This window comes from Acanthochromis polyacanthus, chromosome 1, assembly GCF_021347895.1.
Source record: "Acanthochromis polyacanthus isolate Apoly-LR-REF ecotype Palm Island chromosome 1, KAUST_Apoly_ChrSc, whole genome shotgun sequence".
In the NCBI taxonomy this organism is placed as follows: domain Eukaryota; kingdom Metazoa; phylum Chordata; class Actinopteri; family Pomacentridae; genus Acanthochromis; species Acanthochromis polyacanthus.
Genome location: NC_067113.1, coordinates 21,138,615 through 21,155,776, shown reverse-complemented (window position 1 = coordinate 21,155,776; position 17,162 = coordinate 21,138,615). Strand labels below are relative to the sequence as shown.

At 38.7% G+C, this 17,162-nt stretch overlaps 2 protein-coding genes across 3 annotated transcripts in view; one reads left to right on the top strand and one right to left on the bottom strand.

Moving 5' to 3' along the window:
• Positions 1–938: 938 nt before the first annotated feature.
• The window catches only part of cga (glycoprotein hormones, alpha polypeptide), a 121,311-nt gene continuing 105,087 nt past the window's right edge, over positions 939–17,162 (bottom strand). The window contains exons 2-5 of the mRNA XM_022196483.2: positions 2,274–2,299; positions 2,080–2,191; positions 1,687–1,871; positions 939–1,231 (exon numbers count right to left, since the gene is read on the bottom strand). Of these exons, the coding sequence (XP_022052175.1) occupies positions 1,157–1,231; positions 1,687–1,871; positions 2,080–2,191; positions 2,274–2,276 (375 nt within the window). The 5' untranslated portion in view covers positions 2,277–2,299 and the 3' untranslated portion in view covers positions 939–1,156. The remainder of the gene's footprint in view (positions 1,232–1,686; positions 1,872–2,079; positions 2,192–2,273; positions 2,300–17,162) is intronic.
• On the top strand, positions 7,808–16,451 carry LOC110953311 (heterogeneous nuclear ribonucleoprotein Q-like). 2 transcript variants are annotated; one of them, XM_022197259.2, is made up of 12 exons: positions 7,808–7,951; positions 9,696–9,855; positions 10,818–10,936; positions 11,202–11,309; positions 11,502–11,615; positions 11,920–12,096; positions 12,367–12,502; positions 13,073–13,278; positions 13,419–13,568; positions 13,669–13,790; positions 13,966–14,291; positions 14,937–16,451. In XM_022197259.2, the coding sequence occupies exons 2-12, from the start codon at positions 9,708–9,710 to the stop codon at positions 14,963–14,965; spliced, it is 1,635 nt and encodes a 544-aa protein (XP_022052951.1). In that variant the 5' UTR covers positions 7,808–7,951; positions 9,696–9,707; the 3' UTR covers positions 14,966–16,451. The 2 variants fall into 2 exon arrangements, with proteins under 2 accessions (XP_022052951.1, XP_022052959.1); XM_022197267.2 differs by lacking the exon at positions 9,696–9,855 and having other exon boundaries at positions 7,812–7,951.

Below are 17,162 nucleotides of genomic sequence, written 5' to 3'. Positions count from 1 at the left end.
CCTGAGCACTGCATGGTGCAAATGTGTAGTGATACCGCAGGTGAGCTGTGACCTCCAACCATCCTCAGAGACAAGGTGAACAGAAATCTCTCTCAAAAGTTTTAATCAACCACTAATGCCCCCATCTCTAAGCTAGCCACATCTTTCTTGCCTCTTCAGGGTACTAACAGGGCACCTCTGGGTTCGCAACAGGCCTGATCCAGTGTGACTGCAGCAGGACAGATGTTCACCAACAAGGGTAAGTCTACTTGGGCTCTGCAATCATATCAGCCAAAAGAAGAACTGATCGTTATACTATTTAAGTGACAGTGAGTGTTATTTATCACTCATGAAAAGCATGAAACACTGCAAAAGTGATGCTGAAATATCACCTGTAGTAGATGAGTAACTACAGTGTACTTACAGGGATATGCACTATGCTGACTTTCTGAAGTTTTGTATTACACTATACAATGGCTAAATTTTCTTGTCACAAATAAACATGTGAAGTTACCCTACATTTCTTCAAGTCAAAATCTAGATTGATTTAAGATTTCTAAATATTAATCAGGAACCGGTGTTTGCTTAATAAAATTATTTTGATTATAGCCTCATTGATTCAACTGACAAGGTTAAAATCTCCATAATTTCCCCTTTGTTGAGCAATGTAATGAGATCTCTCTTACACTGCTTTAAATTTCAGTTATATTTCAGTTTTTTTATTCGGTACTTGAAGTGTTTTTGTCTCTTTTTGTAATCGGTGAATCAAACCGGTCAGCAAGTACATTTTTATTTTCTTACCATTACATTCATTTAAGAGACTCTCAAAGCAACTCACAAAAAATCAAACTTTTCCCAACACACATTTCCTTCAACATACACACACACACACACACACACACACACACACACTATGTCACATGTAATTCAGTGAAAGACACTTTCATGAAAATGCAACCTCTTGGTGTATATTTTAATTGCTTTTCAAATCCACTATCACTTAAATACATTTATCATGCAAATATGTAGACTAATTACTCTTCACGGACAGAGACACAACAAAAATATTGTCTGGCAATTGTAAGCACATACTTTTTAACACAGAGAAGAGCTTGTGCATATGAAAAAGAAACACATTGTGTTGCCAAGCTGTAGGATGGTCTCCAGTCCCCATCTGTCATATCTTATGAAAATAGCAGGTGCTGCAGTGGCACTGTGTATGGTTTCTCACCTTTATGCCAGCTACCTCTGTCTGTAAGAGAAACAGAGAAGTAGGAAGAAAAAAATAGATGAATATTAACAAAGTCAGAGCAATCTAGAGCACATGTGCATTTTTTAGCACTCAAACATCAACCTAAAATACCTGAATTACAGTGGTGGAAGAAGTGCAAGTATTCTTTATTTCTGCACTATGTAAAAATCTGAGTCTAATTTAAAGTCCAATTAAATTAAAGCACAATTATCATCATAGAGTTGGGTAATTTAAGCAAATTAAGAACTTTAGAATTGTACTAATGGTATCTATTGACTAAAATTATCATCCACTCATATATGTTCTGAACCTATATTGAACAGGAAGAGTAGGATACCAAGATGTTTCCTCCAAGTTTTGTTACACTGCTATTGAAACTCATACAAATGATAGTAAAGAGGTAGAAAATTGAAAGAAAAATCTCTGCCTGACAACTGTTTTGCGTGTTCCCTTACCGCATAGCTGTGCTTTGCAACGCAGCACGTTGCCTCTGAGGTGATGTTCTTTGGAATCGTCATCGTCTTCATGGACTTGAGAGGTGTTGGGTACGCTCTGGAGAAGCAGCAGCCCATGCACTGGTAAACTGGACGATCCCTGGAGAAAAAAGGGTTCTGTCTCAATGTGCATTCCTCACAGCCCACTAGAGAAGACACATGAATTTGAGATTAAAATCACAGTGTACAAGATCTTTAGAGAATACATGAAGTTGAAGCTAATTTACTGAGATGTAGAACTTCGGTATTGGTGTTTCTTTCATTCATTTACATTTGATTGCTTACCTAATTATAAGCCATTATTAGCAAGTGCAAATACTTAACATATTAATTTAGTACATAAACAATTCTTACTGTTTGATAAGTCAGCGTTGGGGTAAGAATCAGCTATGTAAAGAAGAAAAGACAACAGAAGAAGAGACAGTCCAGCTGTTTTCATGGAGCCCATTGTAGTTGCAGCAGTTACCTAAAATGCAGAGACAAAAGAAACCAGTCAATCAAACACATCAAAAGATGAGCAAGTCATACAGAGACTATTAAAGTATTACCATGTTGAGAGGACGCTTCCCCTTCACTGTGCCTCTGTACAGGACTCCTTTATATTGAGGATGTCTGTTCTAATCCATCTCGTTTTATACCGGAGTTCCTGGTAACTTCCTGGATTAAGTACCAACCTTATCAATGATCTCAGTGACTCACTGGTCATGTTGCTCCCTGTCATCTAATCCCTCTAAAGCCCAAAATGATAAGAACAAACCATCAAAACATACTTCTACCTACTTTCCATCCTGACTATGGATGTTCCATTTAATCCCTGGATCGTTGTTACTTGGTTACTGATGGTTGTTATTATTTGTCATGTCACAGCAAAGGGAAAGACATTAGTTAGGGATTTTCTTGGGCAATTTTAGTTTATTGCTGGTAGATCGCTTATACGGGCAGCCTGAAGGTGAAATGGAAAACGGTGAGGCTGGATTATCATTTTTTAAAGCAGCATTATTATTATATAAGTTCCAACCTTTTATTAACAGCTATTGGATCCATTTGTCTATTTAGATTTTGATCAGTTTTCCTTCTATGTATTTTTAAACATGCTCGTATGTTTGCCCTGGCTGTAGTTTATTCAATGAACGGACACGAGAGTGCCATCAATTTTTTTCATATAACTTAACAAGAAAGCAAATTTTGATATTCAAGAAAATACAAACTACTCCTTTAATGCTGTTGTAATTCGTTTCTGCAAAATGCACTTGTTTTTCTAAATTCCTTGTTATTTTGAACTTTATAACAGGCACAACAGAAATAAACGTCTTCTTGGTTTCAGCCTATATTCTTGCAAAATACATCGATTTACTGGAGTGACTTCTTTAAAACAAGCAGACGGACTGAGTGGAAGGAGCAATGAATTAATGAGGAGATATCTGATATTTGTCAAGGAGTATCCATCTGTCCACCTCCAGCATCTAAAATGTCAAGGATGAATATGAATTTATTTTGGAGTTGGTTTATGTGTTTACAGATGCACTCATGTCCCTGTGTCCTTGGTTGTGCTGGTGATAAATCCTCGGCCTAAGACTCAGACTGTCAGTAGGCTAAATGTGGAGGACAAGATGTTGAATCGCAGAAACATGAAGAGGCTGGTTTTTAACTTACGCTGTAACACTTGTTGTAGCTTATTTGCAGCGCTGTAATATAAATCTTAGAGTTGTCATTCCTGCTGAAGATGAATAGCAATGGCTTGTTGATTTGTTTGCTATTGCTTTGTCGACGTGATCACATTATCAAACTAGGTCTTGCCGTGTTTACTGAACATTTTAAGCATGAAAAATGTAATCTCAAACATCAACTTATCACATCTTTCCAGATCTGACAGTTTCATGCTCATTTGTCTGGGTTTCTCACATAACATCAAACTTGGCTATTTGTAGCAGCGTCTAAAATAACTGCTTGAAATTGAGTAGACTGATAAAGTAAGTCAGTGTATCTGAGCAGGATGAGTAAGATGCTATAAGATGTTTAGGATAACTGACACATGAAAGGAGGGTTAGCGTACAATAAAGCAACTTCATTCAGAGCTTATCAAAAAAGATCAGCCTGCTGAGAGCTAAGAAAGGCTTAAGGACAGGTGCAGATTTTCTCTCTCTCATTGCTTCGCTTCACAGCCTTCTGATTTATAAAACAAAGCGCGGAGCTAAGTTTCTTATGTTCTGCAGGTTCACTAGGCCAAATTATCAAACGAATGATAAGCGGAAGTGCAGCAGCTCTCACCTCATTGTTCAAGGATGACGATAAGGATCAAAGGGATGTGGAGTAAAAGGTGTAGCCTACAGTGTTGTTGAAACACAAGTTGGATATATTTTCATAGTCACTGCTGCTCTGGGGGACATTGTGAGGTTGGCAGGTCATGTCTGTACTCAGTCAGGCTCCACGCAGTCCAGGAGCTCTGGATAACATCAGCAACAAGTCACTGGAACCGGGAATGAGTTATTTAGCTGACATCTGTTGTTTTCTAGGTTTTGAAGCTCATTACAATGTTTAGTGAAGCAGCCGAGAGAATGATCCATTAAAATTCCCATCCAGAGTTTTGGAGTTGTCTAAAAATATTTGATAGATTAAAAAAAAATCTATCTGCTTAGATACAGTAGTGAACGTTCCAGCATAAATTTCCTCGCTGTTAAAAACTATAGAAATGTCTGAATGCCTCATCCACTAAACCTTCGCAAATCTAAAAATGTTCCACTTTCTTCATTTTATTGTAACAGTTATCCACAGTCATATGTTTTGAAGGGATCCAAGTCATCCAACCACAACAAAACGCTTACAGTTGATCATTGTCAAAGCTGCTCTCCACAGCTTTCCCTTACATTATCCATCAACTGCACATCCCAGAGTGACCAGGGATCATAGCTAGAAAATGTCTGGCTACAGCCACAGTCTCTGCTTGTGCTGTGGTAAAAACTACTGCATTTTCTCTCTTTGTGTGTGTTAAGGATAGGTCTGTCATCTATTTCAAGAACACTGAAAAAGGTTTTGCTTGCTGTAATCATTCCTTCTGTTCATACTAGCAATTAAAAGATCCAATCCTGATGACTTAAACTGTAAATACGGGGGGGGAACCTCGACAATCTCTTTGCCTTACAAACCAAGGAGGACGCAAAAGTTTATTTAATGTTAATGTTAATATGAGGTTTCAGCCGTAAATCAGACCCTTTCAGTACAAAACACCCTGTATGTGTTGTTGTCCCTTCACTGAAGCTATACATGACAATGCTTTCAAGTGAAGCATGTATGTGTTTGCAGGAAAACACACTATTCTTTTAGAAAGGCCTCAATGAAAGAGGGGCAAAGGAGGACACAGAAGAACAAAGGTTTTGCGAAGTTCCTCAGAAAGCAGACCACAGAGAACCCAAAGACACACTCTCTACACACCGGCATAAGAGATATTTATTGATATTTGCCTTTATTTCATTCAATAACATAAACTTGAGCCATCAGAGCTTCTTACTGTATATCATGAACAGTAAACCAGTCAGTCAGAAAAAGAAGAAGCCACGATGTGTTCACAAACCTGCATGTCTTAAAGTAAGGTAATGAACTCTTTTTTTTTTTTAAAGAGCAAAACTCTACCACACTATCACTTTAATGTGAAATACCATATTTAGTCTGGGATAAAGAGTCTGAGGTGATATTTGTTTAAATAAGATTTTTGGCACAAGTTTCTTGAAATGAAAAGAGTGCTGTTTGTCATCACATTCATGCCCATCTTAGGTGCTCAATTTTCATTTTACAACTAAAGTTAACTATAAATTTCTCTTTTACAGTTTGAGCTGTAACTGCAGAGATATAATTCTGACTTTAAAATCTGGAGCTCCACTTGACTTTTATGGCAAAATGAGGTTTCTTTTATAGCTGTAGCACAAATTCTACAGACAGAGTTTTGGCTAATACCTGACAATTTACAGAAGAGCTCTTTCACAGTCTTGGCACCTGCTGCCTATTAGTTTTAGAGCTGAATGGAAAAGTATTTACTTTCTGAGCTGATTGTTTAGAACATCTGTCTGAGACTAACTTTATGGTTTGTTTGGGGCATGACCAATATAATATTTTAGTCCCATAAATTTAAATAAAACAGCATTAGAAACTTCACCTATGGACTTATCGGGAATCTGTCTGTTGCAGTCTGTGGATGACTAGACAAGGAAGTATTTTGTTTTATTGTACTTCTCTCATATATGTGTATTATTTCTTTTGGATATTTTATTTCTTAGTGCTTATTAATATTAGTATGCTTTGAAATAATAATTTTCTTTGCGTAATTGTCTTTCGTTCAGTAAGTTGCATTGGTTTGTTTTTAGTTTTTATTCTTTATTTCATTCAGTTGCAAAAAAAAAGAAAAATGAATTTAAATACAAACTTCTCCGAACTAGAATGAAAGGGAGCAGAAAAAAGACAAGTCAAGACACTGTGTTGTGAAAACACAACACACTTTAAATAATTCAAATATACATTTTTGCTAATTTTTGCTCTATTTTTCAACAGCTGTGTAAGATATCGCTCAGAATCTACCAAATAGGCTGTATACTCTGTACTGAGGGAGTTGTTGGAGTCAGTTACCTACTAAAACTTTATTATTTTCGCCTTAAGCCTAAGATTTTTTTTTGTTTGTTTTTCAGGCGATAACAATGCAAAAACAAACATTCCAATATGGTAACATATGCATAGAATGCCTGAAAAAGGGAGTAGGAGGAAGAAAACTTATTTAATCCTACCCCTTCCTTCTAGTAGTGATGACGATAGCAGATAACCATCTTTCATGCGCTGCACTGAAGTGTCACCGGGAAGTTTGCATTGCAGTGGCTGGCAATAAATCATGCATTAACTTAGGAATTGAATGCAGAAATTGCATGTGAACTGGGTTTTTCCTGCAGCACTACAAATAATGCATGCACAGTGAAGCATTTTATTTCTTATAAATGCAAGACGACAAAAGAAAATGTTTTCTTTCCTCTTCTAACGCAGATATTTTGTACCAATGCAATGCAGTTCAGTTAAATGTACAATGCAGTTTTGGATAAATAAGATAACTCTTTGTCAGAATGAGATCAGCTTTATCGGCCAAGTACACAAACTTTTGTTTTGTTTGTACTTACACAAAAAGCACACATGCATTTAAACCAAGACAATCTCTATATAGATATGTGTAAAGCATGTATAAAATGAACTAAAAGCTTAGTGTAAATCGAGCAGATTGTGATGCTAAGAATAAATGCAGACGTTACCAATAAATGCAGTTATTACACTTTATATGGTGGTGGGGGTGGTGGTGGTGGTGGTGGTGGGGGGTGGAAGTGCAGTGGATCAGGAAGCAATGTTGCTGGAACTAAATAATAACAGGTACAATATATCAAACTAGAAAAGCAAACTTTTGCCCCTAAGCTGGTATTCAATGCATCAAACAAACAAAATATTTCTTTTCAATACAAGTATCTTTGACAGGCGTCTTATACAAAGACTCTGACCTACTCTTTTGTTTGTGAGGAAGATGAGCACGAAATCCTAGGATAGAGTGACACAGTGTGGTGGAAAGTGGGACCTACCTCTCAACTTGTAGTCCAACACTGCTATATACTGTACTATATGCTGCTCCCATAATGTCCCACATTTGTAGTTTTTGGTTGGAATACACGTGGCATTTGATCTGAGAAGAGGCTGCATTAGTAAGAGCCTTATTGTTATTACTAAAATTACTATTATTAATGTTATTTATGGTGGAAATAGTCGATGAAATTATTAATAAAAATATTTTTTCTGAGAATTCGTTATTTTTCAACATTTTTTGCTTTAGTGTTCTGTTTTTCAGTGTCAGTCTTTTGTTGCTACCTCTGTTAATTTATTTGTTCTATGAAACAACGTTTGCACCGTCAAATAATCGTTGTTGCTGTGAAATGACGGTTCTGATCGTTGAAAGCCTAATTATGATGGATGCTGCGGATGACCTGCTGCTCTACTGTAAAATGCATACAAGGCAAGCCCGTGCAGGGCTGTCCAAGAAACCCCATCGACGAGACAAAACTCGAGGCGTGAACGTGGCAGCCATTTTACATCATCAAGAGTGAATGACTGAAGCCGGACCAGTGCCGGGAGTTTTACACTTTTTCTGTCTTTTAAATATCACATTTATCTTCCTAAATAATCAGCACCATACACGTTGGTGTGCCAGCGGCAGGTAGGGCGAATGCTTCCGATTGGTCACGTGATTGTTGCTTCATTGATTGCTAAAAAGTCTGAATCGTGCGGTGCTGTTTCAAACAATGTGGAAACTGGTGGTGGTTGGGAACGAGTTCTCCAGACCGGCTTTTTGAAAATGGACTCTTCCTATGTGGCGGCACGTTGACAAACCACGCATCTAGCAGGCTAAAGCTCTAGCTTCCAAGACCGTGTTCAATGTAATTGCATTTAAAAGCCGTGCTTTGTTAACTGGAAAAGTCCGTACCGACAAATGACGTTGTAACAATGGCCTCACTGAAATTCCGTTCGAATTAGCATGCTAGCTGGAGCTAGCTCATTTTGACAGATCATGGAACTGACATGCTCATTGTCATTGTATGCTAACAGCCCCTAGCTTGGAAAAGGCAGTTATATTAGCAAGAATTAATGATTGTGCCTTGCTGCTGTACTAACAGACCTGGTTCTTGCCTACTAAAATAATAAATGTATCTGCACTGACAGAAAATGCATACTAGTGCCTCATGTTATTGTCCCGATGAAGGTCCCTAGTTAGCTTGACTGCTGTAACATTAGCTGTGCCACCTAGCCCGCTAGCTAGCTAGCCTCAACGTGTGCGAGTCAGTCCCTCCCCGCTAAATCTAACATTATCTTAAAATTTGGAGAGTGAACTAATTTATTCACAGATATTTGCTAACGCTGCACATTAAAATTCCAGGAAAGGTTTGCCCAAAGGCTTCAAAATTACTTATTTACGTAGCATATGTGTTTTTAACTACAGAGAAAGCACGTGCTTGCCGAGAAAATGTGATTGATTAGCAGACACAGTGAGATATCGACTTCACGATATCGTTAGGCTAATATTAGTAAACAGTAAAACAAAAGATAGCCGTCCACGTTTTGCCGAGTCCAGCGATGCCGGATAGGTTACTGTGAATAGATCAGTCTGATTGCTGCCCTGCACAAGTTGAGGATTCGGAAGTAGTATTTGGCTTGATCATTAAAATGATGATTGGAGTGTTTATCAAATTGTCACACTATGTGCTGCAGAAGTGACAATAAGCAAAATGCTAAAGGGTGCATACTTGCTCACTGGTCAGTCACCGGAAACCGGGGCTCACTCTCTGATGGAACACGTGTATCAGCTATCTAGCCTGTGCTGAAGTCAGCAGTGAGAAGGTAAGCTAACATGTAATTTAGAGACCATAGCAGACAAGGCTTCTACACCAGCAGCGATCAAGAGGACTGAGATTCAGGCGTTAGCAAGTAAACTTGGCTCCATTTGCACAAAATCCTTAGCCCAGAACAAACCAGAATGGAAAATACTGCCACATGGACACAAACATGGTAGTTTTTACAAAATGCCATTGAACTGATTTCTGTGGGGAATTTTGTATGTGCATTGTTTGTCTTGCGCACAATGTCACATCTGTTGATTGCCTGTATCCAGGTTTTGGGGCTTCTGCTTCATTCAAGCTGAGAGCTACAAGAGTTAAGATAGTGAAAAGTCTTCAGACTGTGAAGGGCCACTTGCTATGAGAATGTGTTGTGCACATGTCAGCATCCCCTGTTTGATCATTTGGGTTTGACAGCATCAAATTCACACCAGCTCTCTACCTTGTTAAACCATTTATTGTGCTTTTATAATTATTTTGCCTGACAAGTCTGAGACTTTACACTCTCTTGAACACATCCCAAGTCTTGCCCTTGACCCAGGATTAATTTGGCTCATTGCATTTACACAGATTTCTGGAGACATGGCCACAGAACATATTAATGGAAATGGTCCAGAAGAACCAATGGACACCTCTGCTGCAGTTACCCATTCTGAGCACTTCCAGACTTTATTAGAAGCTGGTTTACCACAGAAAGTTGCTGAAAAACTAGATGAAATTTACATAGCAGGTAAGGCACTATGAATATACTTGCATATTTAATATGCAATTTTTTATGTTTATCAATTTCTTGCATGTATTGTCATTTTATCACCTTTTTGAGTGGGGGAATTGGGATCCTGAAGCAACTTTTTGTGGTTTCCTACCAAAATGGGTACTGCAGTGCTACAAAATATTAAATTACACATTACCCGTTTAAAAATGTGTTAATTGATTGAAATGACTGCTGCATTTGCATTCCCAACATAGTTGCATGATCACTGGTGTCAGGGCGAATGAATTGTCTCTCTCTGGGAGTAATGAGCCTATCTAGTTTTGCCATTAATTTCTAAGAAGTGTCTGCATCCTATGAAATTATTGTAGACCGTTAATAGATATGTCTATAATGTCAGCTACAGTTTATGTATTTGTTGCTTTAGTTAGATTTGCCAAGTTTGTATGGGGTGAGCTGTAGTGAGGAAGTTTTGGGGTCATTTTAGGACTTGCTTGGTTTATTACTTTGAGAAAAGTACTGGTCTGGCCTTTTCAGCCAGATGGGACTGAGGCGAAAACAATGGCAGCAGCTGTCTGGTGTGTGGCTGCCTGAGACAGGTGACGGCCCCTCCATAGAGGAGAATGCAGACTGGCTCATTAGAAACTCCCATCCACAGTATAGAGGGGCACTGGCATATCAAGTTGCACTGTCACATCTGTTGTGATTAGTTCTGCAAAAACGTGCTGGCTAGAAAGTAAAGTGCAGCCTGACTACTGTATACAGCTCCATTAGATTAAGCTGGTCCTGCTCCTCTCTCTTAATTGTTGTAGTCATTATTTATTCATTACTCATTCAACAGATTTCTTTGTACAAAATATTCCGCATGTAAATGCTTGTCTGTAATGCCCTCCCTTGTATTGTAGTTTGACAGTATAATAATGAAGGCTTTCTTTCTTGTTTGTAGCTCATCATTTCTCTGTGTGTTGTTCAACCTGCAGGTTTGGTGTCACACAGTGACTTAGATGACCGAGCGATTGAGGCTCTGAAAGAATTCAACGAGGAAGGTGCTCTCCAAGTCCTTTTGCAGTTCAAGGACAGCGACCTCTCACATGTTCAGGTATGCATATTGGCACCGCCAGTTTACTGTTAAGAGAATTTGCAATGGCTTCATACAAAGTGAATGTCCTTTGTATCGTGTGATGAATAACACTATTATGTAGTTGTAGTGTGATTGCACAATTGCTCTCAGCTGTCACTGATCATATCTAGCGGACTCGCACGTGCTTTTATCTCTACCTGTTTATTCTTTGTGTAACTAATGGGAAGTTATCCCAGTGATGTTGATATGTTTTATTTATTGATTTGTTTTATTTGTCTTTCAGAACAAAAGTGCCTTTCTTTGTGGCGTGATGAAGACGTACCGACAGAGAGAGAAACAAGGGACCAAAGTGTCAGACACCAATAAAGGACCAGATGAAGCCAAAATCAAAGTGAGAACTGAGAGTACATCAAATGATTTTTTTGAAAATGTGTTTATGCTTGGGACATTGTGTGACAATATGGAGTGTATTTGGTTTCAGAAATGCATATAGTCTGCGTAAACAAGATGTTTGAATGCATCGTATTCATGATTACTGATTCAACAATAACACTTTCATTTTTCATATTTTTCTGACTGTCAGGCTTTGTTGGAGAGGACTGGTTACACTCTTGATGTGACAACAGGACAGAGGAAGTATGGTGGGCCTCCGCCAGAGTCTGCCCACTCTGGGGCACAGCCCACCATCGGTACAGAGGTACCAGAACATATACATTTACATTACTTTTATTACTGAGCATAACTATGCAAGAACAATGCACCTTGGTCTAATTTGTTGATTTTACCGAATACCGGGCTAAGTTAATTCAGGTATGAAATGGTGTTCAAATGATGAAACTTTATTATCTTCTAGAGTAACCATGGTTACACTGATGGTTTACCGCTAAGAACGGAATGGATACCATTTATCAAAATGCCATCTAATCCTTGTCTTTTCCTTGATTTTCAAATTGAAGAGTTGCTCTAATGTACCATATTTCCTTTTCCTACGAATCTGGCAGATATTTGTAGGCAAAATCCCCAGAGACCTTTTTGAGGATGAGCTGGTTCCACTGTTTGAGAAAGCTGGCCCCATCTGGGACTTGCGCCTGATGATGGATCCTCTCAGTGGCCTGAACAGAGGCTATGCCTTTGTCACTTTCTGCACTAAAGAAGCTGCACAGCAGGCTGTCAAATTGGTAGGTTTATTGCACTACAATTATAAATACAAAGACAGAGGGTTTGTTTATTTGTTTGTCAAATATGGCCTTTTCTGCCACTAGAGCTATAACAATAAAAGGAATCTTATGTGGTAGACAGCGTTTTAGTGATTTCTTTTTTTTAAACTGGAAGGTATGTGAAATGTATTAATGTATGTAATAGTAACCACAGGTATCCGTTACAGGCTCCATTATGTGGACTCTCCTGCTTCTTTTTTGTTTCTTATGCTATCGTTCATCCTTCCGCAGTGCAACAACAATGAAATTCGACCGGGTAAACACATTGGCGTGTGCATCTCTGTGGCCAATAATAGACTGTTTGTTGGCTCCATCCCCAAGAGTAAAACAAAAGAACAAATTGTTGAGGAATTTGCAAAAGTCACAGGTACGTCAGCCCCATCCTTTAATTATTGAATATTTGTTTGTCGGCTTTATTGCTGCATTCTAGAAGTGTTTTATGCGTACAACTTTAATGAATTTCATTCTCCAGATAAGTTTTTTTTAAATCATGGTCTATCTGTGTCCAAATGATGATCTCATTACTGTACTGGAGTGATTCACGTTACTGTGATGGTTTACCGCTAAGATCTGACTGGACACTAAATATAGCAAATTACTTCATTAATATTTTAGTCTTTTTTGCCACTCAATGTTTAGTATCTTGGAGTAAAGGAAGCATGTAACTTTTAAGTTTTTAATGGCTGTACAGCAACTTACAACTACAATAAAACCATTGAAGCCTTTAATTGTTGAAAATCTATCTTTAAAATTTTCATTGCATCTGTAGCTGTTTAACAGTAAGATTGGTGTCACTAGTTTGGCAGTGGGATGTTGCTGTAATTGTTCTTTTTCTTTCTTTCTTTTTTTTTTTTTTTTTTTTTTTTTTTACAGAAAAGGGCATCTAACCACCTGCTGCTTTTTCTCCACCTCTCTCCCCTTTTTCATGTCTCTACAGAGGGTCTAAATGATGTCATATTGTACCACCAGCCAGATGACAAGAAGAAGAACCGAGGCTTTTGCTTCCTGGAATATGAAGACCATAAGACGGCAGCTCAGGCCCGTCGCCGATTAATGAGTGGCAAAGTGAAGGTGTGGGGAAATGTGGTCACTGTGGAGTGGGCTGATCCCATTGAAGACCCCGATCCAGAAGTCATGGCCAAGGTAAGGCACATGGCCAAAAGTCCTTAGAAATGTAACGTTAAAAATATGTGCAGCCAAAATGGCTTTTGCGTATGACTGTATTCTGTAGTTAAAATTATTTTCTTTTGTGCAAAACCTTGAATTACCTTTTCTCTTTCCAGGTCAAGGTGCTGTTTGTGAGGAACTTAGCAAGCACTGTTACAGAGGAGATACTTGAAAAGGCCTTTAGTCAGTTTGGCAAGCTGGAGCGAGTGAAAAAATTGAAAGACTATGCCTTCATCCACTTTGAGGAACGAGATGGTGCTGTGAAGGTACAGAGAAAAACCGTCCTTGAATAGACATTAAAAAAATAACATTTTGGTGAAGTTAAACTTGAAATCTGGTGTCATTGTGGTGTCGATAATTTTATAGGCTTTGGCTGATCTCAATGGCAAAGACCTTGAAGGAGAACACATTGAAATCGTCTTTGCCAAGCCCCCTGATCAGAAGAGAAAAGAGCGCAAAGCCCAGAGGCAAGCCGCCAAAACGCAAATGTAAGCAAGAATAATGCAAGTAGATGATTCAAAGCACTTCCATCTGTTTAATATAACGCAGCATATGGTTTAAGTGCATTTGTAAATGCAGCAGCCTCCATAATGTCACCATACTCCCCTAACATAATTGAAACTTATGACCATGTTGATGTGTGGTCTGTGTGTCCTCCCTCAGGTATGATGAATACTATTACTACGGGCCTCCCCATATGCCACCACCCACAAGAGGCAGAGGACGAGGTGGGCGAGGGGGTTATTCTTACGCTCCTGATTATTACGGCTATGAAGACTATTATGATTACTATGGATATGATTACCACAACTACCGGGGCGGCTATGACGACCCGTACTACGGCTATGAGGACTTCCAGGGGTCTGGCAGAGGACGAGGAGCAAGGGGAGGAGTCCGTGGTGGTGCCAGTCAGACCAGAGGCCGTGGAGCCATCACGCCAAGGGGCCGAGTGGGCTTTTCCCAGCGAGGAGGCCTTGGAACAATCAGAGGTAAATGACATTTTAACAGGCTAATGCTGGTATTTTCAAATGGCTAAAGTCAAATTCGTCGCACTGTGGTGACTAATTAAACTTTACTTTGCTGTTCCAGGTTACAGTTTGTTACAAAGAACTTGGAACATGACTCACTTTACTTTGACTTGGTGCTGTTTAGTTTTAAATATCACAGGAAATTTCACTACTGAGCTCAGTCTGGGTGTCAGCATATTTTCTGAGAGTAGGTCAGTTACGAAAGCGCAAATTTCATAGCAATGACATGGTTGGAAGGCCTCTTGTAGATTAGCAAATGAAAGCAGCTGTAGTTGTGGAAATTGACAGTTGAGGATGAACTGCAGTCCAAGTATTGGTTGTCTTTTAATGATAGTTTAATTGTAAGGCAGCACTTAAAAAAAAAAAAAAAAAAAAAAGTTACACCTGTTATCGGCCTCATAACTAATCTCTGACAGGTGTCATCTTTCAAAGAGCCAGTCAGCTTGTTTGCCAGCAGACAGAGGTCAAGCTCAGCATGCTGTGTTTAAGGCGGAGAGCTCAGACACACACTAATGACAAAACACTAGCTCCAGTTTAAATCTCAGATTGATGGAGAATATGTGTGCCACGAGTTTCTTGTACTAATTTCACCTTTTCACACTCCAGCAGGGAAACGGGGCCGAGGGCGGTCCTGACCTGTCACAGTGGATACTGACTTGATGTGTGGGGTTACACCGTAAGCTGCAATGGATGTTGAAACAACGAGCACGACAAAAAGGTCCAATGATATTCCAGCCTTACAGAAGAAGCATCTCCTCTCCCCCATGTTTTTTTTCCCTACTCATTTTATTTTCTGAAACTGCCACCTTAAAAAAGTAAGCAGAGGATTCTGAATAGTTGCCACAGTCTCTTGCCCAGAGTCCCTGTATCTAGCCCTGATATACAGGGCAGTATGAATTGCCCTTACAATCTCCCAATTCCCTGTCCCTGAACATGCCATTTTTTAAATAATTATTGAAGAAATTGCACTTTTTAAGTTCTTAGGTTTGAAGTGGCTCAAAGGAGCTTGATGCTATTGTATATTTTTGTGCTTATCGCAATTTTTATTGTCGGAATATCCATGTTAATCTTAATTGTTTGATCTGGATGTTTGAAAGAGAACATTTGCAGGGTTTTAGGGTGTACCCACCTGGCATGGATAAGTCAGGCATTCCAGGAAAGTGGTTCTTTTCAGAACTTGTCTTTAAAGGGTTGGTTGACTACCTCAGTACAGAGGACTAAACTACCCGGCCTGTACTGTAAATAGGGAAACTTATATTGATGAAAGCAGGGCTTGTTTTCATACAAAATATGCACAAGAGCTGCAGCGCAAAAACGATGTACTTAATGTAATATAGTCATTTTAGCTGCAGCTCTGCGGACTGCAAACAGTCAAACTGGGCATGCAAAACAATCTCATGAGATGAGTCTGAACAAGCCCTGCTTTTATCCTATTTTGAACTGAATTAGCCGCCTTGCTTCTTCAGAGTATGTAGTTACTGGTTGTATAGTTTTCGGAAAATGTTACTTTTGTAAAGGCTTCAACATCACAGGCATCCAACTGCCTTTGATTAAAAAAATGAAAAACAAAAATAAAGCCCTGCAGTGTCCCTTTTGTGCCACTGTATTCTTCCAGTGGGTTTGTTTTTATACAACACATTTTCAAACAACATCAGAATAATGTAAAAGAACCCAATCCAACCCTTCATCTTGTTGAGATCATGTTAATCTTGAATGATCCCTTCCCAGCTCCCAAGACAGCAACTATGTAGAAGATCTTAGGCATTAATGTTGATGGATCACTGAATTGCCATATTGCCCAGACAGCGAGCATGTGTGCCTAACCTTAGCTGCTATGGTTTGGTGAGGGATCATAATCCCATAGTGGTAGAAGGGATACTGCAGTGAATGATTTCTATTTCCAGGTATAGCATAAAGGAAACTGCTCTTCAATCCCAGTTTTCTATACAGTTAACTCCCTCAATAAAATCATAACAACCACCTTTTGAAAAAAAGATGTTAACAGTTTTAAACTATTGTTGGTGGCCAACAACGTTTTTTGCATTCCTGCAAATAAATTGTTTTATACTGTAAAATGGAGGTGAGTGTAACTTATTTTTGTAATAAAGTTTTTGATTTCTATCTGTGTCTTAGTCTTTGGATAAAATTTTCACAAGGTGCAAATGCTCTATTGATTAGTGCTTGATTGGCAACACTTCTCTCTACCCATTTATGTTTTGTTCTCAATTATTCAGATTTATGTGATAATGAAGAAATTACTTATTGAGATTGAATTTTACTCTTTGAGTAACCATGTACTTAATGTATTAGAACATTTAAGAAGGTGAGTGAAATTTACTTTTTTTAAAACTATAGATTGTGCCATGCAGAACAACATGGAAAGTAATCTTGCTGAAATTTTAAACAAAGAACTTGAAGTTGCAAACCTGTTTTTCAATGACAGTTACACAATGTTAAGACTCAAGAGCAGGCATTGGTAACAATGTATCATGATTATATCATTTTTGTCCTGAGTGTCCCCAGAAGCCATATGTGTGTCACAATTCTCAATATCAGTGATCTGAAACCGCTAACTGCAAAACTACCAGCTGGATATTTTCCTATCGCGAGATTTGATTGACTGATTGACAACGATTTCGTTGAGAGAACAATGGTTCAAAACTGTCGATAATATCAAAGTAAATTGCGTCTGTTATATATTTTAACTGATTCGTCGTCTAGTTTTGATAAAGTACCGATACGGCCATGAATACTTGGTTGTTAATTATCTGGCGCCCCAATGGAATGTTTCTCTTGGAAAAAACCGAAACGCCTAAATCGAAAGCCCGCAGT

What these genes read in the sequence shown, in the direction of transcription:
- LOC110953311 (XM_022197259.2), top strand. Translation starts at nt 9,708, where the DNA reads ATGGCCACAGAACATATTAATGGAAATGGTCCAGAAGAACCAATGGAC. An exon ending in GCGACCTCTCACATGTTCAG is followed by an intron (nt 10,937 to 11,201) that starts GTATGCATATTG and finishes TTTGTCTTTCAG; the next exon opens with AACAAAAGTGCCTTTCTTTG. An exon ending in ATCCAGAAGTCATGGCCAAG is followed by an intron (nt 13,279 to 13,418) that starts GTAAGGCACATG and finishes TTCTCTTTCCAG; the next exon opens with GTCAAGGTGCTGTTTGTGAG.